The sequence below is a fragment of the Simochromis diagramma genome, unplaced genomic scaffold, assembly GCF_900408965.1.
Source record: "Simochromis diagramma unplaced genomic scaffold, fSimDia1.1 OVJJ01000740.1, whole genome shotgun sequence".
Taxonomy (NCBI): Eukaryota; Metazoa; Chordata; class Actinopteri; order Cichliformes; family Cichlidae; genus Simochromis; species Simochromis diagramma.
In genome coordinates this window covers 505,830-522,452 of record NW_024387541.1, presented here as the reverse complement: position 1 = coordinate 522,452, position 16,623 = coordinate 505,830, and the positions used below count along the sequence as shown (strand labels likewise).

At 42.8% G+C, this 16,623-nt stretch overlaps 1 protein-coding gene and 2 long non-coding RNA genes across 4 annotated transcripts; all 3 read right to left on the bottom strand.

Moving 5' to 3' along the window:
- Nucleotides 1–325: 325 nt before the first annotated feature.
- On the bottom strand, nucleotides 326–5,266 carry LOC120727405. The gene is made up of 3 exons (XR_005694524.1): nucleotides 4,942–5,266; nucleotides 3,081–3,109; nucleotides 326–1,358 (listed from the first exon to the last, which is right to left on the bottom strand). It is a non-coding gene; the product is annotated as an uncharacterized LOC120727405 (long non-coding RNA).
- Nucleotides 5,267–8,584: 3,318 nt separating this feature from the next.
- LOC120727384 (E3 ubiquitin-protein ligase TRIM35-like) lies at nucleotides 8,585–13,246 on the bottom strand. 2 transcript variants are annotated; one of them, XM_040021617.1, is made up of 3 exons: nucleotides 12,922–13,246; nucleotides 11,660–12,820; nucleotides 8,585–9,548 (listed from the first exon to the last, which is right to left on the bottom strand). In XM_040021617.1, exons 2-3 carry the CDS (start codon nucleotides 12,801–12,803, stop codon nucleotides 9,538–9,540), a joined length of 1,155 nt encoding a protein of 384 aa, XP_039877551.1. In that variant the 5' UTR covers nucleotides 12,804–12,820; nucleotides 12,922–13,246; the 3' UTR covers nucleotides 8,585–9,537. The 2 variants fall into 2 exon arrangements, with proteins under 2 accessions (XP_039877551.1, XP_039877550.1); XM_040021616.1 differs by lacking the exon at nucleotides 8,585–9,548 and having other exon boundaries at nucleotides 11,330–12,820.
- Nucleotides 13,247–13,906: 660 nt separating this feature from the next.
- Nucleotides 13,907–14,769, bottom strand: LOC120727401. Its single transcript, XR_005694520.1, has 2 exons — nucleotides 14,186–14,769; nucleotides 13,907–13,981 (listed from the first exon to the last, which is right to left on the bottom strand). It is a non-coding gene; the product is annotated as an uncharacterized LOC120727401 (long non-coding RNA).
- Between the last annotated feature and the right edge of the window lie 1,854 nt (nucleotides 14,770–16,623).

Here is a 16,623-nt window from a genome sequence, read left to right as displayed (position 1 = left end):
AATCGCTATCCGAAAGAATAATGATCATTGATCAATGACCATTTAATCAGTGGCCATGTGTACCATTAACAGAGAGAGTTGTGGAATAGCTGCAATCACAGCATTGTAAAATCAACAAATCAATTTATTTCTAAGCTCAGTTGATCTGACTGAGTGATCTGAGTGAGCTCAGCCTTCACTTTCTACAGGGAGATGTTGTTTTCAGGCACAGAAGTAAAGACATGTTTACCCACAGCATTCAGTTACAGAGGAAGACGTTGCTCTAAGGCACTTCAGAAACAGAGGTTTGTCTGTTATTGGAGGGACAAAAACAATGAGAAGAGAATTCAACAGGTACATGTAAATCTTTATTAACACTTACACACTTACATAGTGCTCATATTTCATTCAATCACAGAAGGAATTCACTGATTGTCATTGTCTTTAAAAAACAAACTCTTATAAGGCACACATGAACTGAGAAAAACCCCACAAACACCAAGAGGACATTTCAAGAAGGCCACAGAGAGAAGAGTACAGAAGTGGAGCAGTTCAGTGATGTAGGTGGAGGCGTCACACCATCAGGCCATGAAAATATGAACCATGATTTGAACCTGAAACAGTGCAGAAGCTCTAACAGTGGAGAGATGTTTGGAGTTAAAGCTTTGGTCAGACCAGAGATCAGAGCATCGGTGCACAAAAGTTTGCATCATCTATACAACAGTATAAAATGTGACAATATGTTTCATATTTTTGAGTCTCATGGGTCTGTTTATGAAAAGTAATCAGGTCTCAACCCAGCAAAGTTGTTCAGGATGTTTTGCTGGTGTCAAAGGTCAAAGCAGTTTAAATCTGACCTGAACAGTGTGTCATGTTAAAGAAAAGTTGAAGAGGTTGTCAAACTTCTCAGTGCAGGATCAGAGAGAGAGAAATACCTGAGACGTTAACAGTTTGTACAATCTGTTAAACTGGGTAAGATTGGTTTACAAACTAAAGAAATGTCAGCCAAAGAGATGATTTTTATACAAAGTGTTTTCCAGTGGACTGTACTTAAAGAAGAAAAAGTCACATGAAGCTAATAAACAATCACACCAACATAAAATAGTTAATTTGCCTAACCTGAAGCTCCAACACTCACTGACTCTGAGATCAGAAATTCATGTGTGTTTGTAACACAGTTGACTTTGTGTCAGTAAATCTCATGAACAGCCTGAAGATGAATAAGCTGTAGTTCAGAGTCACTGACAGCACAGACACACACTGTTGGTCCGAGTCTGAACATGATGATCATCAGAGTCGACTGCTGGATGTTCAGGAGAGTTTCTGTCTGTCCTCAGATCGTCCGACTCACAGTTCATCTCTGTGTCCTCCTGTCTGACCTGCAGGTGAGAAACAGCTGTGAGGTGTCCTCTTCTAGTTCAGGAGATTAGATGAAAAAATCATTCATAATCTTTATAAAGTGAGAAAATGTTAATGTTGATTTTTCTGCCTTTTATTTAAAAACATGATCTGAATCTTGCTTTCACCATAAAAAAAATCATAATTCTTTTCAAATACACAGGTCTAACAGCTGCTTCGGGGTCAGAGGTCATGTTGGGTTGATCCAGCTGTTCTTTATAATTTGACCTGTTTGGCTGCAGACTGTGAGAGCTCATTAAAACATGTCTGAGACTTTTGGAAGGTCAAATCCTCGACTCTCTGAAAACGTGTTTGTTTATTATGAGGCTGAAACATCTGAACCTGTGATTCAGTGACAACAGCTCTGTCACACCAAACACTGTGTACACAGTTTACTACTTTTATATACAAAGCACTTCAAACAGTGCAATATATCAATACCATGCAATATATAACACTATATACCAAACATCATACTTACAGTTTGATATAATTGTTCAAAACAACCAAACATCTAAAATAAAACTGACTTTTTAGGTTTCTACACTAAATAAATATCCAAAAACATTTTGACTGGTTAAAATCACATTTGCAGAAGATTTGGTGGTTTCCTGGTGTAGAGTTACTAGAGTTAGAATAGAGTTAATATTCCTGCTTTAATAATCCTTTGTTGTGCTCACTGCTTGTTTTATTCCTGTGTTTGATGTTCAGAGTCTCTGTAAGTCATGAGTGTCGATGAACGATCAAATGAGAAACTCCAGGAAGTGCTGTGACTGTGCCATGGGGGAAATATGATGTTGTTTATGTTTAATATTTATGCTGTTTAGCTTACATTTGAGTTATTCTGGATTTGATTAATTGACCTGTTAACATACACCAGGTCACCAGTGCATTACTTAAAGCTTTAGCAACATGCTAATTAAACATATGTTCAAGAAATAGAAAATATTAACTTCATCTGATCCAACATTCAGATTATTTTAAATGTGCGAGTCTGTAATCTCAGTGACTAACAGAGAACCTGAGTGTAAATGTGATGAGATGAAGTGTGAGGTTGTGAGAAAGTCTCTGACTGCATTCATAGATGTGTCCTTTCAGCTGCTCGCTCTGATCCAACCTTTGGTCTCTAAGAGGAGGTTTCAGGGAGATGTTTGCTACGTTGGACTGTAGGACCATCAGAAATGTGTGCAGTAACAAAACAGGCAGCACTGAAAGCAGCTCTAAGTGTTTGTGTTGTTCAATGATTTGTGCACAACAACAACAATGGGACCTCTCTCATCCATCAGTCACCATGTGGACATTTTTCTGACACACTTTGAAGCTGATGGACGTTTTGTGTCTGCACTAAGTACGTTTTCACCAACTATGGCAGCGGCAGGATTCACTTTCACAGACTCACAACCACCAGCTCCACCCCTCCCCTCCCCCTCCAGCTGTAGGCTTTAACATTGAGTTTCCCCACACATGTTTACAGACGAGTTAGAGAACAAGAGAAGAAGAGACGGATTCATAAATGTCTTTGTTTCTGCTCTAACCAAACAATGCTGCTCTACAACTCTAGACTACCAGCCACAAAGACAACAGCTGGAGAAACATCTGTCTACCTCTGACATCCACCAGCTCATCCATACAACAAACAAACATCAACAACCAGGAAGCAGCTTCACCTCTGATCACACACACACTCAACTCTACTCACTCACCTGGAGGAACAACAACCAGTTTGATGAAGCTGAATCAGTTCTACGCCCGTTTCGAGGTTAGCCAGGCGGCTAATGCTATCTACCGCCTGACTACCGAGGACAGTGACGTCATCAGCGAGAGCCCGGTGACCAGCATCGCGGAGCATGACGTCCGAGCGGCACTGAGGAGAGTGAACACAAGGAAAGCGGCGGGGCCAGACGGCATCACCGGCCGTCTGCTGCGCTGCTGTGCTGACCAGCTAGCAGGTGTGTTCACTTACATCTTCAACGAGTCCCTGGCGAAGTCTGTGGTCCCCACATGCTTCAAAAGATCCACCATCATCCCTGTGCCCAAGAACAGCAAACCCTCATCCCTGAACGATTACCGGCCAGTTGCACTGACCTCGGTAGTAATGAAGGTGTTTGAGAGGCTGCTGAAGAACATCATCTCCTCCTCCATCCCAGACACCACAGATCCGCTGCAGTTCGCCTACAGATCCAACAGATCCACAGAGGATGCCATCGCCCACGTCCTACACACCACTCTCAGCCACGTGGACAAGAAACAGGGTAACTATGTGCGAATGCTGTTTGTTGATTACAGTTCAGCGTTTAACACAATAGTGCCCTGCAGACTGTTCACAAAGCTGAGGGATCTGGGACTTAACAGCCGTCTGTGTGAGTGGGTGTTGGACTTCCTCACTGGCAGAACTCAGGTGGTGAGGGTGGGCAGGTGCTTCTCCAACAGCATCACCATCAACACAGGAGCACCTCAGGGATGTGTCCTCTCGCCACTGCTCTACTCCCTCTACACTTCAGACTGTGTGGCCACCCATGGCTCCAACACCATTGTGAAGTTTGCTGACGACACAGTGGTGTTGGGTGCCATCTCCAACAACGATGAGGCGGCCTACATGGATGAAGTGAAGAATCTGGCATCGTGGTGCCAGGACAACCACCTCCAGCTGAACGTCAGCAAGACCAAGGAGCTGGTGTTGGACTTCAGAAGGGGTCAGCACAGAGACTACAAGCCCATCATCATCAATGGAGCTCCAGTGGAGAGGGTGCAGTCCTTCAAGCATCTTGGTGTCCACATCTCCTCAGACCTGACATGGGCTGCCCACATTCAGGTCCAGACCAAAAAGGCTAGGCAGCGCCTGTATCACCTACGACAACTGAGGAAGTTCAGGGTCTCTCCAAAGATCCTCAGGATTTTCTATACAGGCGCTGTGGAGAGCATCCTCACACAGAACATGACATCGTGGTTTGGGAACAGCTGTGTGAATGACCAAAAAGCTCTCCAGAGAGTGATCCGTACAGCAGAACGCTGCTGCAGGATTGCTCTCCCCCCGCTTCAGGACACCTACACCAGGAGATGCCGGACTAGAGCAGCGCAGATACTGAAGGACCCGTCCCATCCTGGCAACAAACTGTTCCAACTTCTGCAATCTGGTAGAAGGTTCCGCATCTTCCGGGCAAGGACAGAGAGACTCAAGAGGAGCTTCTATCCCCAAGCCATCCGGGCCCTAAACACACACACCCGCCCTCTCACATCATCTATAATTGACTGAGTCAGGACTCTTCCAGACACTCTAAACCAAGGCACAATGTACATTTCAATTCCTTTAATTTTAAATATGTTTATATTGTCTATCCTGTAAAATAGTCAGATGTCTATTCATATTAATATCCAGAATTCACCTGCTTGCTGCTACTACTGCACATTCATCCAAAGTATATACTATATATATATATATATATATAATGTTCTTCCTCTACACCCCCCCCCAATTTTTGCACATGTCGAGGAGCGTGTCAGGCTACATTTCACTGTGTGTTATACTTGTATAACTATGCATGTGACAAATAAAGAACCTTGAACCTGTGTTTGAATGAGCGTGCTTCTACCATGAGGAAACGACACTCGTATGTTCCAGCATCATTAATCGTCACATCCTTCAGAATCAAAGACACGTCTCCATCCTTCATCTCTTTGTCCTGCAGATCCACCCGGTTCTTAAAAGATGGATGCTGGTCATCTAGAATAATATCACAACCAACTCGAAAAAGAACATTTCCTGACTTCAGGTCAGCTCTCTCCCACTCTAGAGCGAAGATGTTGTTGTTTGGAGCTCGACATGGCAGAATTACATCCTGTCCAGACTCAGCTGTGATGGTTTTCTGATCTGAAAGAGGAAACAACACAGAGCAGAGAGGTTAAAGGTCAAAGTGCAATTATGATCAGAATGGTTGACTTTAAATATTTTGTTTATTTCCTTTGACATTTGAGTTTTATTTATTTTTTCATTTTATTTTCAGTTACAGCAGCATGTTAATAGCAAAACTTTGAACATACAAAACAAAAAACAAACAAACAACAAACACAAAAATAAAATGGATGGATGGTATCTGGTCATGACAATGTGGTCATTTTAAATGTTTCCATGTACATTAGAAAAGGCTGCCATGCCTCAAGAAATTTGGTGGTTGAACCTACCAGTGTATATCTCATCTTTTCTAAATGCAAAAACTTCATGAGCTCTGCAAGCCACTGTTCATGTGTGGGAGGAGCTTCCTGCTTCCATCTTAAAAGTATAAGGCGCCTTGCAGTGAGTGAAGCAAAGGCAATAGAATTTGAATAGTATTTTGGCAAAGTGATGTTTTGAGGTATCACCCCAAAGATTAGAGCAGAGGGATCATAATTAACGTTATATATCTCTGAAAAGGTGTTAAATATACCCATATGGAAAAGAAATAGAAAAAACTTATAAGACTTGCATAAGATGTGGCCTACTTCATACAGTCAATCATATAAGGCTTATATGATTTACTCATGAAAGTGGCCACTTTCTCATTACTTTCTTATATTGTTTTAGTAAATATCCAAAACATACAAGTTTCATTTATATAATTTTTAAATGATCTTAATCTGTTTTCACTCTTTTATGCTTTTCATAAAAGCTTCACACAAGACCGATACAAACTTTATAAGATTTATATGTATCTTTTCCATATGGGTAGACACCCAATAGTTATGAAGATTGGGGCATGTCCAAAAACTATGAAGGAGTGAACCTGTTTCTGCTTTACATCTGTTACACAGGGGGTCAGCCCATGTCTGGCACATATAGAAGAAGAGTGTACCCTATGGAGAAAACATAGAGTTCATCTGTTAAAGTCATCCCAAGGTCTTTGTCCCACTGTGCTTTAAGGATGGAGAGAGAAGGAGATTGAAGATCTAATAATATAGCATACGTTTCTTTAATCGCCCCTCTCTTATGAGTGTTTATATTAATAATTTTATCCAAAGAAGTTTCCTCAGGTACTTCTGGAAATGAAGGAAATCGACTCTTTACAAAGTGGTGAACTTGTAAATAGCGGAAAAAATGTTTGCGAGGAACATTAAACTGCTTCAGGAGCTGCGTGAATGAGAAAAATTCCATCTGCAAAAAGGTCTTTGATATTTCTAAGTCCATTACCTTCCCATATTTTAAAGGCAGAGTCCATCATGGAGGGTGGGAACATATGATTTGAGCTGATAGGTGCTTTAATTGACATTAAGTGTAACCAAAACCTTACATTGCACCCAGATTCTGAGCGAGTCATACAACAAAGGGTTACATTTATAGGTGTACAGTTCTAATGGGAGAGCTGAACTCAACAAAGCTGATAGGCACATTTTGCCACAATTGGATGAGTCAATTTGGAGCCAAGCTGGAGTCTCTGTGGTAAAATTACTGATCCAGCATATTTCGAATATTTGCTGCCCAATAATAACACTGAAACATTGGCAAGGCTAATCCACCCATTGGCCTAGTTCTCTGCATGAAATCTTTACGAATTCATGGACTTTTGCCGTTCCAAATAAATGCAGGGATATGCTTATTCAGTGTTATAAAGGCTCTGACATATACAGCAGGAGATCGTCAGCATATACGGATATTTTGTGCTCCTGGTCAGCTCTGAAGATGCCCTTAATGCAACTGTCAGCTCGCAGTTTAATCGCCAATGGTTCAATTGATAACGCAAAAGGAGAGGGGATAAGGGACATCCTTGTCTCGTACCACGGAGAAGTGGGAAATAAGAAGAGAATAACAAATTTGTTCTAACACGTGCCATAGGTGAGGAGTCAAGTAACTGAATCCATGAAATGAAATTAGGGCCAAATCCAAATTTATTTACAGTATAAAACAGATAATCCCACTCCACCCGTTCGAATGCTTTCTCAGCATCGAGTAATAAGGCAATTTAAGGGGCTGTAGTTGACTGTGATTCACTTTCACAGACTCACAACCACCAGCTTCACCCCTCCCCTCCCCCTCCAGCTGTAGGCTTTAACATTGAGTTTCCCCACACATGTTTACAGACGAGTTAGAGAGCAAGAGAGGAAGAGACGGATTCATAGATGTCTTTGTTTCTGCTCTAACCAAACAATGCTGCTCTACAACTCTAGACTACCAGCCACAAAGACAACAGCTGGAGAAACATCTGTCTACCTCTGACATCCACCAGCTCATCCATACAACAAACAAACATCAACAACCAGGAAGCAGCTTCACCTCTGATCACACACACACTCAACTCTACTCACCTGTAACAATCAGGTTGAGGCTGCTGATGGACTTCCATGAAGAAACGACACTCGTATGCTCCAGCGTCATGAACTGTCACATCCTTCAGAATCAAAGACGCGTCTCCATCCTTCATCTGTCTGTCCTGCAGATCCACCCGGTTCTTAAAAGATGGATGCTGGTGTGTTGAATCAGAGAGACCATCCTGGTACAAAAGCACATAATCTGGCTTCAGGTCAAATCTCTCCCACTTTATTACTCTAATGTTGTTGTTTGGAGCTCGACATGTCAGAGTGACGTCCTGTCCAGACTCAGCTGTGATGGTTTTCTGGACTGAAAGAGGAAACAACACAGAGCAGAGAGGTTAAAGGTCAAAGTACAATTATGATCAGAATGATTGACTTTAAATATTTTGTTTATTTCCTTTGACATTTGAGTTTTTAGTCATGTTGGATTTAATGAACCTCTGAACATCCAGCAGGTCACCAGTGACCCACTGAGGGGGAATTTTAGCCTCATGCTAAACATGCAAAGTGTCAGAAACTACAAGATGTTAGCTTCCACAGAACAACAACATGTGCTGATAACAAGTGAACATAATGTGTGAGAGAAAGCAGCCTCTCATTATAAGACACTGTGAGTCTCTGCATGCTGCCTTTATGGAGCTACAGCTGTTTGTATACACTGAACAAGAAGCTTTGTAGCTGCATCCTGACTCCTGAAACTACAACACACCACACTGATACACACATTACACTTCTTTGTCTCTGTCACAGCTGGATTACAGATGTTAAGTGTCCACCCAGCCTCGTGTCTCCTTCACACACACAGACAAACTGAATCCAGATGAAAATAATCCTCCTGTACTTCTTGTTATCTCAGAGAGATGCGCGAATCATGAACAAATCGTTCAATACTCGAGAATCACTTTACTGACTCATGAATCATGATTCATTTTTTGCTGCTCTTTTTTAAACTTATTCCCTTTAAACTGTATTTATTCTTTTTAAAATATGTTGGTTATTGCACTGTAGAGGCTGGTGAGGAACAGTATTTCGTTTCAGGCTGTGTAACACGAAATGACAATAACCAACAAAGTCTTGACAGCTGCTGGCACAGTTTGGAGGTGTTCTGCCCCCTGCTGGACACACAGAGCTACAACATGAGGATCAGAGGAGGCTGGTGCTGCTTCACCTTTAGACACAAGAAGGAGGTCAAAAAATGTAAAAACAGAGATTGTTTTTAAAACCTGTAAAGGGGGAAATCCTGACGAACCAATCCACAGCCAGAAAAGAAAACTAACTCTGTGCTGCTCCAATCAGGAATCAGCTCTGTTACTGTGTGAGTGTGTAAAGTCACAGAGTAGCTGGTTTCAAATGTATCTATAAAGTTTATTCACATTTTATTTAGGCTTCAAAAAACAGTCCAAGTTTATTTCTTTGGACTTTGTTCACTTAGCGCCACCTGGAGGACAGTCAGCTCCCTGCAGCAGCTCTGGAGGACTGTTAACTGATGAAGAGCTCGGACTGCACAGCCTGCTTCATCAGTGACTTCTTTAAATAAACATGACCACGATCAGTCGCAGCACCTCAGACAAACATTTGTTACACAGCAGCCGCCTTCACACCGACTGAGCTCCATCACAGCTTCAGAGCTCAGCTTACTAAAGTCAAAGTTTATTTCCTCTCAGGTTTCTTACTTTCAGTAAAGTTTCACTGTTAGAGCCCTGACCAGCATCCTGCAGCATCTGGAGCAGCTGTGTGGTGCTGTCATGGCAATAAGGATCCAAATCTGTGGGGATGTTTCCAGCAGGGGTTATAACCTGCAGTCAGCAAGGTGTGCCTAATAAAGTGGCAGTGTTTATGTCACAGTGCAGCACCATCAGAAAACGGTGGTTTACATCTCTGTTACAGGAAACCTGAAGAGTTAAAACACAAGAGAAGAAAATCTAAACGTTACACAAAGAACATAAAAGAAGTAAACTTCATAAAAACTTCACAAATGATGCTTTAAATGAAAAATAAATCCCTGTAAATAATTCAACAGGTCACATGTTAGAACCACCTTAACTAAACTCTGTAGCCGGTCACTGTGGTTTGTCCCAGCAGCTCTTAGGAAACAAACTGCTAACTTCAGTGTCAGCACACACTGTTAGTAAACTATGCAACACTGAATTCAGGTTTCAGTCGTGTTAAGTTGTGAAGTTGTGATGAAAGTCTTCTTACTGACACAGGTAGGATGGTCAGGCGTCCTCTGTTCCTTCACCGTTCATGAACTGTCACTTATAAAATGCTGCCAAACATCAACTACACTCAATAACTAAACGTGTGCAGGTTAAAGTGATGGACGCCCAGATCTGCACTCCAAATACAAACAGACTAAAGGTGTTTCCTCCAGAAACAAAGACAATATTTACAAAGGTCTCACAGGTAAATTGTGAGCGATCACAGCAGCATCTCATCCTGACTAACAGCTTTTAGATGCAGGGAGAGCGTCGTGGTTCAGAGATGGTTCAGCAGATGATGAAGGCCTTTCTGTTGCATTGTGTAGTGCTGTGGAGGCCATGATGGTCGACTGGGTCTGCTTCTACTGAACTCACAAACACTTCTGAGGTATTTACACCTGAAGCCTCATTGAATGTGAGTCAGAAACAAACGGCTCAGCTGTGATTAATGGATGTTTCCCTGCATTTCTATTTTCACACAGTTTATTTCTTACAGCAGGAAAACTGAACAGAATGTATGTAAGAGGTCAGAGTGAGGACGACGTCACTTAATACAGGAAATACATGTTTGTCTGTTTTGATGATGAAGGACTTCTTCAGCTCTGTAAACAGCTACACTTGAGAGGACAGAGGTGATTTCATGGATCAATAACAATGTGTTTATCAGCTTTCATCATCGCAGTGCAGACATGACGTCAGATCTATCAGGGTGAAGGCCGTCTCTCTGATGACATCACAGAGCAGAGTCCTTCTGTCCAATAAAGGATCTCAGATCAGCTGCTGCCATCTTGTGGCCACAGTTGGTTACTGTCTCTGAAAGTTGTCTCATGTTTCCTGTTGTCCTGCTAACAAAGGCTGGAGCTCATCATGCTGAGAGGGCAGCAGCATTTTGTGGCTCTTCACACATGTTCATTATATTCTGATGATCCTGGATGGAGACAAACTACAGATAAGTGTGTTCAGCCCAACTAGTTTATCTCATTACAGCAGTTTGATGTTTCCCTTTGAATCCCCCTGAAGATCCTGACAGTGAAGCACGTACATAATACTCCAGCCTTTCAACTCTGAGCTTATTTAGTTCTGTTAATACACTGAAATCTCATTTGTGTCATGAAGAAAGTCTTTAATCAAACAGAATTCAAAGATCAGAAACATTTCATATATGGAGTTAAACATGAATCATTGTTTCAACAACATATTTATTGTTGTCATAAACAGACAAGAAGACAACAACAAACTGCTCCTCCCATTCAACACATGTCAGTCCATATCCCAGCAAACTAAATCATCTCCATTTACACATCAAATAGAAACATGAATCACTTGTAATGATTAGAAACTTGATAGAATTTCAAATCTAGTTTGGGGAGTCATTCAGTGAGAAACAGTGAAATGATTTTCCATGTGAAAAGGTGGACAGCAGAAACAGAAAGAAACAGTGAAACTAAAAGAGAAACAAAGAGCTTTGGAACAACGAGGCAGCAGGAGGACAGCTGCAGTTTAACAGCTTCAACTCACTGACAGGAAACAACATTAGAAACATCATCATCCTCAACTCATCTGCTGCACTGACACTGACACCTTCAATGGACACACCTTCAGTTTATCACCATCAACAGTGCGAATGTATGGAAACATCCTGTGAGTGAAAGTGTGTGTGAAGGTGTGTATGTGTGTGTTAGTATCAGGATCAGAGAACGACAGCTTTCCTCTGTTCCAGTCCAGATTCACTCTGATCCTCTGGAGCTTCTTCTGAACTGAGAGATCAGTGAGAGGAGCTGATGGTGAGCGTGTGTAGTATTTACCTTGATAGAAAAATATTCTCCATAATCCAGATTGTATGTCTCCCTTCCTCTGCACAGACTCTGCAAACACACCCAGTCCCCACCATGTACTGTCTTCAACATCAACATCCCACCTGTGAGTCCCTGAGTTAAAGCCCTCAGAGCCCAGGACAGAGCAATAACTCTCAAACCTCTCTGGATTATCAGGAAGCTGCTGCCTCTCTCCTCCTCGTCTCACACTGGTCAGATCTTCAGACAGGATGAGTTTTGGATCAGCAGTGTTTGGGTCCAGGATGAGAGGAGTGTAGGAGACCATGTCCTTCATGTTGTTCCAGATGTTGAAGGTCAGGTTGCCCAGGTGTTTGGCCTGGTCTATCAGAGCTCCTGAGGGCAGCTGTGGATCATCCAGCAGGGGGCAGCGCTGGACTCTTTCCACTGCAGCCTTGTAGTTGTGCAGGAATGAGACGTCTTCAGCTCTCAGCTCCTCCTCTGTGGCTCTGACTGTGTCTGAAAGAGCTGCTATCTCTCTGCTCAGAGCCTCCATCTTCTCCTTCATCATCCCACTCTTCTGCTCCTCTTCCTCCCTCAGTGCAGCCAGCCTGGCCTCCTCTTCCTCTGCTAGAAACTGCTGAAGCTTCTTAAACTGCTCCTTAATCTGCCTCTCTGTGTGTCGGGCCTGGACCTTAATGTGTTCTGCTGTTTGATCAAACTTCACTTGAACTTCTTCACAAACCTTTAACTTCTTCTTTAAGGGCTCCAGAGTTTCCTGAAGTTCCTTCTTGTGTTGTTGTGCAGCTTCATCGATGGGTCTGAATCTGTGATTGGTGTGTTTTTCTGAGTCTCTGCAGATGTGACACACTGGCTGCTGATGGTCCAGACAGAAGAGTTTGAGTTTCTCAGAGTGCAGACTGCAGAGAGCCTCTGAAGCTCTCTGCTCTCTCTCCTGTAAGAACGACTCACACAGGTTCTTTAAATTCAGATTTAAAGGTGGTTTTTCCTTTGAAGATCTTCTCTTACAAACTGGACACTCGTGTATTATTCTCTCTCTCCACCATCTCTTCAGACAGTCTTCACAGAAGCTGTGGCTACATGACAGAAGAACAGGATCTCTGAAGACCCGCTGACAGACCGGACAGCAGAGATCCTCCTCTGATCTGGAAGCCATTGAGTCTGTGAGTGAAGCTGAAAACAGCAGACAGGAAGTACAGTCAGTCCTGGCTCCCCTCCCTCCTCTACCACCTTCACTGAAACTTCCTTTGAGTCGTGTTTTTGCTCAAACTCACATTCAGTGTGTGGAGCGTCAGCAGCTTGAAGCAGCAGTGTTGGAGTTTTCCACTTTTCTCTCCTGTAGCTGGACTCACTCAGAGGAAGCTGCTAGTTTGGTCTGAGCTCAGTCTGATCGTCTGTGCGTCTCTCTTTACTGAGGACGAAGAACTTCCTGTTTCCTGGTTTGTCACATTTGAGTGACGTGAGGGGAGGAGAAAATGTTGCTGTTTGACTTTTAACTAAGGTGTGTTTCAATCCTGCCTGCAGCTCAAAAGCTGTAAAACAGGTTTTGTGTCTTTTCACCTCCACAGGTCACAACATGAAACCTGTTGTGAAGTTTATAAAATAGTGTCACTCGGTGGTGCAGCTGTTTGTCAGCTTCTATTTTAGACTTTGTTCTGGTTCTTGTTCAGGTTCCCAGCAGTGGGAGTGTAATACAGTCACACACACACAGGTGGTGTTAAGGTGGATTCACTTAGTTACAGACAGTGGTGTTATTTCCTGTAACTAAGGGTGTGTTTCACTCCAAAGTTCAGACATTAACCTGCCAGAAGTTGTAAAAGTTACTAATAAAGAGCTTTTCTCTCATTTCACATGTTGTCCACAATCTCCTCGTGGTTACCTCTGGAAAGCCCCGTGGCACAGCTCTCCATCCAGTGCAGCTTTATGGTCATTGCTGTGGTTCCAGAATCTTCTCATGATGACCAGTAAGTCCCCAAACAGCATGACCTTTGACCTCAACCCCTGCCTGGGCTGTCAGCTATGGTCCCTACTTCTCGCTGGGTCTCTGGAGATTTCTCAGGAGATTCCACCCTTGGGATCATTTCTTCCAGCAATGCTCTGCTGCACCTGCATCTCCTCACTAGAGGAAAAACTTCTATTTGGAAAACATGTCAACCATCATCAAACCAAAATTTCCTTTCAGTTCAGTGAACTTCACTTCACTTATCAAAAAATATAATTGTAACTCCCTCCAAGTTGAAAAACGAACACAAGGCGTTCTTGATTTACTGGCATTTATTGCACACGGGCGCCACCAACGATGCCACCAGAGATGCCGTAACGATGCCGTGAGAACTGTACAACAACATAAAATAATCAATTTCCACCGTACATTGTTCTCATAGAGAATAAACAATAAGGTACATCATTAAACAACACAAATGCTTACAATTTGACCTTCACAAAATGCTAACATATACACGTGGTTACCATAAACTCACTCGCTCTATCAACAAACAAACATCTTATTTTCTATCACAACATATACAAATTGCATACCTCATTGGCCGCATTAACTTGCAGGGGTTAAATGAAACGCTTCTTGTAGTGTCACTCTTTCCCATAGTCGAACACTCCGTTGCATGCGTCTACATGTCTCTACCACCACCAGAGAGAGACGAAAGCATGCTGCGCTCTACCGAGTGTAGCGTGTACCAGAAAATACCGTCGACCTCAAACAACAGACTAAACATTGGTTCCACCACGGAAACATTCTGTAAACCCTTGTAAATGTATTTACACCAACAACATACATTACATCGCACATATATTAACAATAAGGTATTTCACTTATTCATTGTAACTTGAACCATAAAATTGTCTCAAATTGCATAACTGCTGCTGACGGCAGCCACACTCCCACCAAATCATTAATGATTTTTCAACTGAACCTCGTTGTAAAGGCAAGTGTATACAGTCCCTTAGTCACATAAATCACAGAGACAAGAATTCTGAACTATTCAGCTTCAAGTAGGGTAACTGTTTTGTGGATAGGTCTTTCAAGATACACTGGCTTGTTAACTCTTTTTCCTTGGTCATCCAATGTCGCATCATTGATTAGCAGCTCGAGTTTCCTAATGATTCCATCACTAGGGTACACCTTGGTTACCTTGGCCAACTTCCACTCATTTCTGGGTAGACTATTGTCCATCAGCACCACAATGTCGTTGATCTTGGCATTTCTCCGTGCCTTGTACCATTTTCCTCTCTGCTGAAGATTCAGCAAGTATTCCCCTTTCCATCTGGTCCAGAATTCATTAGCCAGGTATTGCACCTTGCGCCATCTCTTGCGAAGATAAAGGTCTTCCTTCACAAACTCACCAGGTGGTGGTAAAACCACTGAAGACTTCATAGTCAGGATGTGATTCGGCGTAAGAGGCTGTGGACCAGTGGGATCGTTCAACAGGTGAGTTGTTAAGGGCCTACTATTTATGATCGCCATGACTTCATAAAGGTAGGTACGCAAGGATGAAGTGTCAAGTCTTCTGGATGAATGATCCAGAATGGATGTCAAAACACTTCTAATCGTCCTAATCTGCCTTTATCAGGCCCCACCCATATGGCTGGCAGATGCCGGGTTCATGACAAACTCACAACCTAGTTGTCTTAGGCTTTCTTGGTCCATTTTCCTTACAGATACCAAGAACTCTCGTCTTGCTCCAACAAAGTTGGTGCCCTGATCGGACCGAAGTTGTCGAACACTTCCTCGTATGGCGATAAAGGTTCGAAGAGCATTAATGAAGGCATCACTGGTCATGTCGTCGAGAAGCTCTATATGCACAGCACGAGAGCACAGACATGTGAATAGCAGACCATAGCGTTTAAGTTCCCTTCTTCCCTCCTTAACGTAAAACGGGCCGAAACAGTCCATTCCACAATAGGAAAAAGGGGGCAATGCTTCAACTCTCTCACGCGGTAAATCTGCCATTCTTTGTACCTCAGCATTCCTTCTGAATTTCCTACATTTGACACACTTGTAGATGTAGGAAGACACTGCGTGACTACATCCCAATAGCCAAATGCCATTTGATCGCAGCTCATTCATCGTCATCCCACGTCCCTGGTGATGAACCCTTTGATGGAAGTGTTCAATCAGTAACTTTGATATGTGGGTTTTGTTTGGCAAGATCACTGGATGTTTGATGTGTGGGTGTAAATCTGTATGCTCCAGCCGACCTCCCACTCTTAACACACCCCTTTTATCCAAAAAAGGATTCAGTTTGTGCAACCTATTTGCACGATCTCTTGTTGTTGTCTGCTTCGATTTCAGATCTTTGATTTCTTCAGAAAACAGTTCGTTTTGGACAGTAGCTATGATGAAAAGCTCTGCCTCTTTCCTCTCCTCAAGACTGGTGACTTCGTTTGTTCTGTACGTCAGACCTTTGAGCTCTTTGACGTATCGCTTGAGTCGTGCAATTGCTTTAACTAGCCTTGTCCAGTTTGAGAATCTTGAGAAACGATTGAGCAATGAATATTCTGTGGTCAGTGTCTTATGGACAAAAGTCTTACGAAGTTCTGGATCTTCAGCTCCCAACTCTCCCACCTTAATGTCATCAGCAGGAAGTTTATCCTGCCAGAGAAAATCTGGACCGGTGAACCAGCTGGAAGTAATTAGTCCCTTTGCTGTCAGACCCCGTGATGCATGGTCAGCGGGATTGTTCTCAGAAGTCACATATCTCCATTGGTCTGGATCGGAACCTTCTTGGATACGCTGAATGCGATTTGCCACAAATATGTGAAACCTTCTAGCCTCGTTGTTGATGTATCCAAGAACAACCTTCGAATCTGTCCAGAAGAATTCTTTGGCTTGAACTTCCAACTCCCTTTTAAGCAGGTCACTCGTTCGCACGGCAATAACTGCTGCTGATAGCTCAAGCCTGGGTATTGTGGTGACCTTTGTAGGAGTCACCCTGGCTTTGCCAATAACCAGAGAGCAG

Excerpts from the sequence above, each read along its gene's own strand:
- LOC120727384 (XM_040021616.1), bottom strand. The coding sequence starts at position 12,803 with ATGGCTTCCAGATCAGAGGAGGATCTCTGCTGTCCGGTCTGTCAGCGG.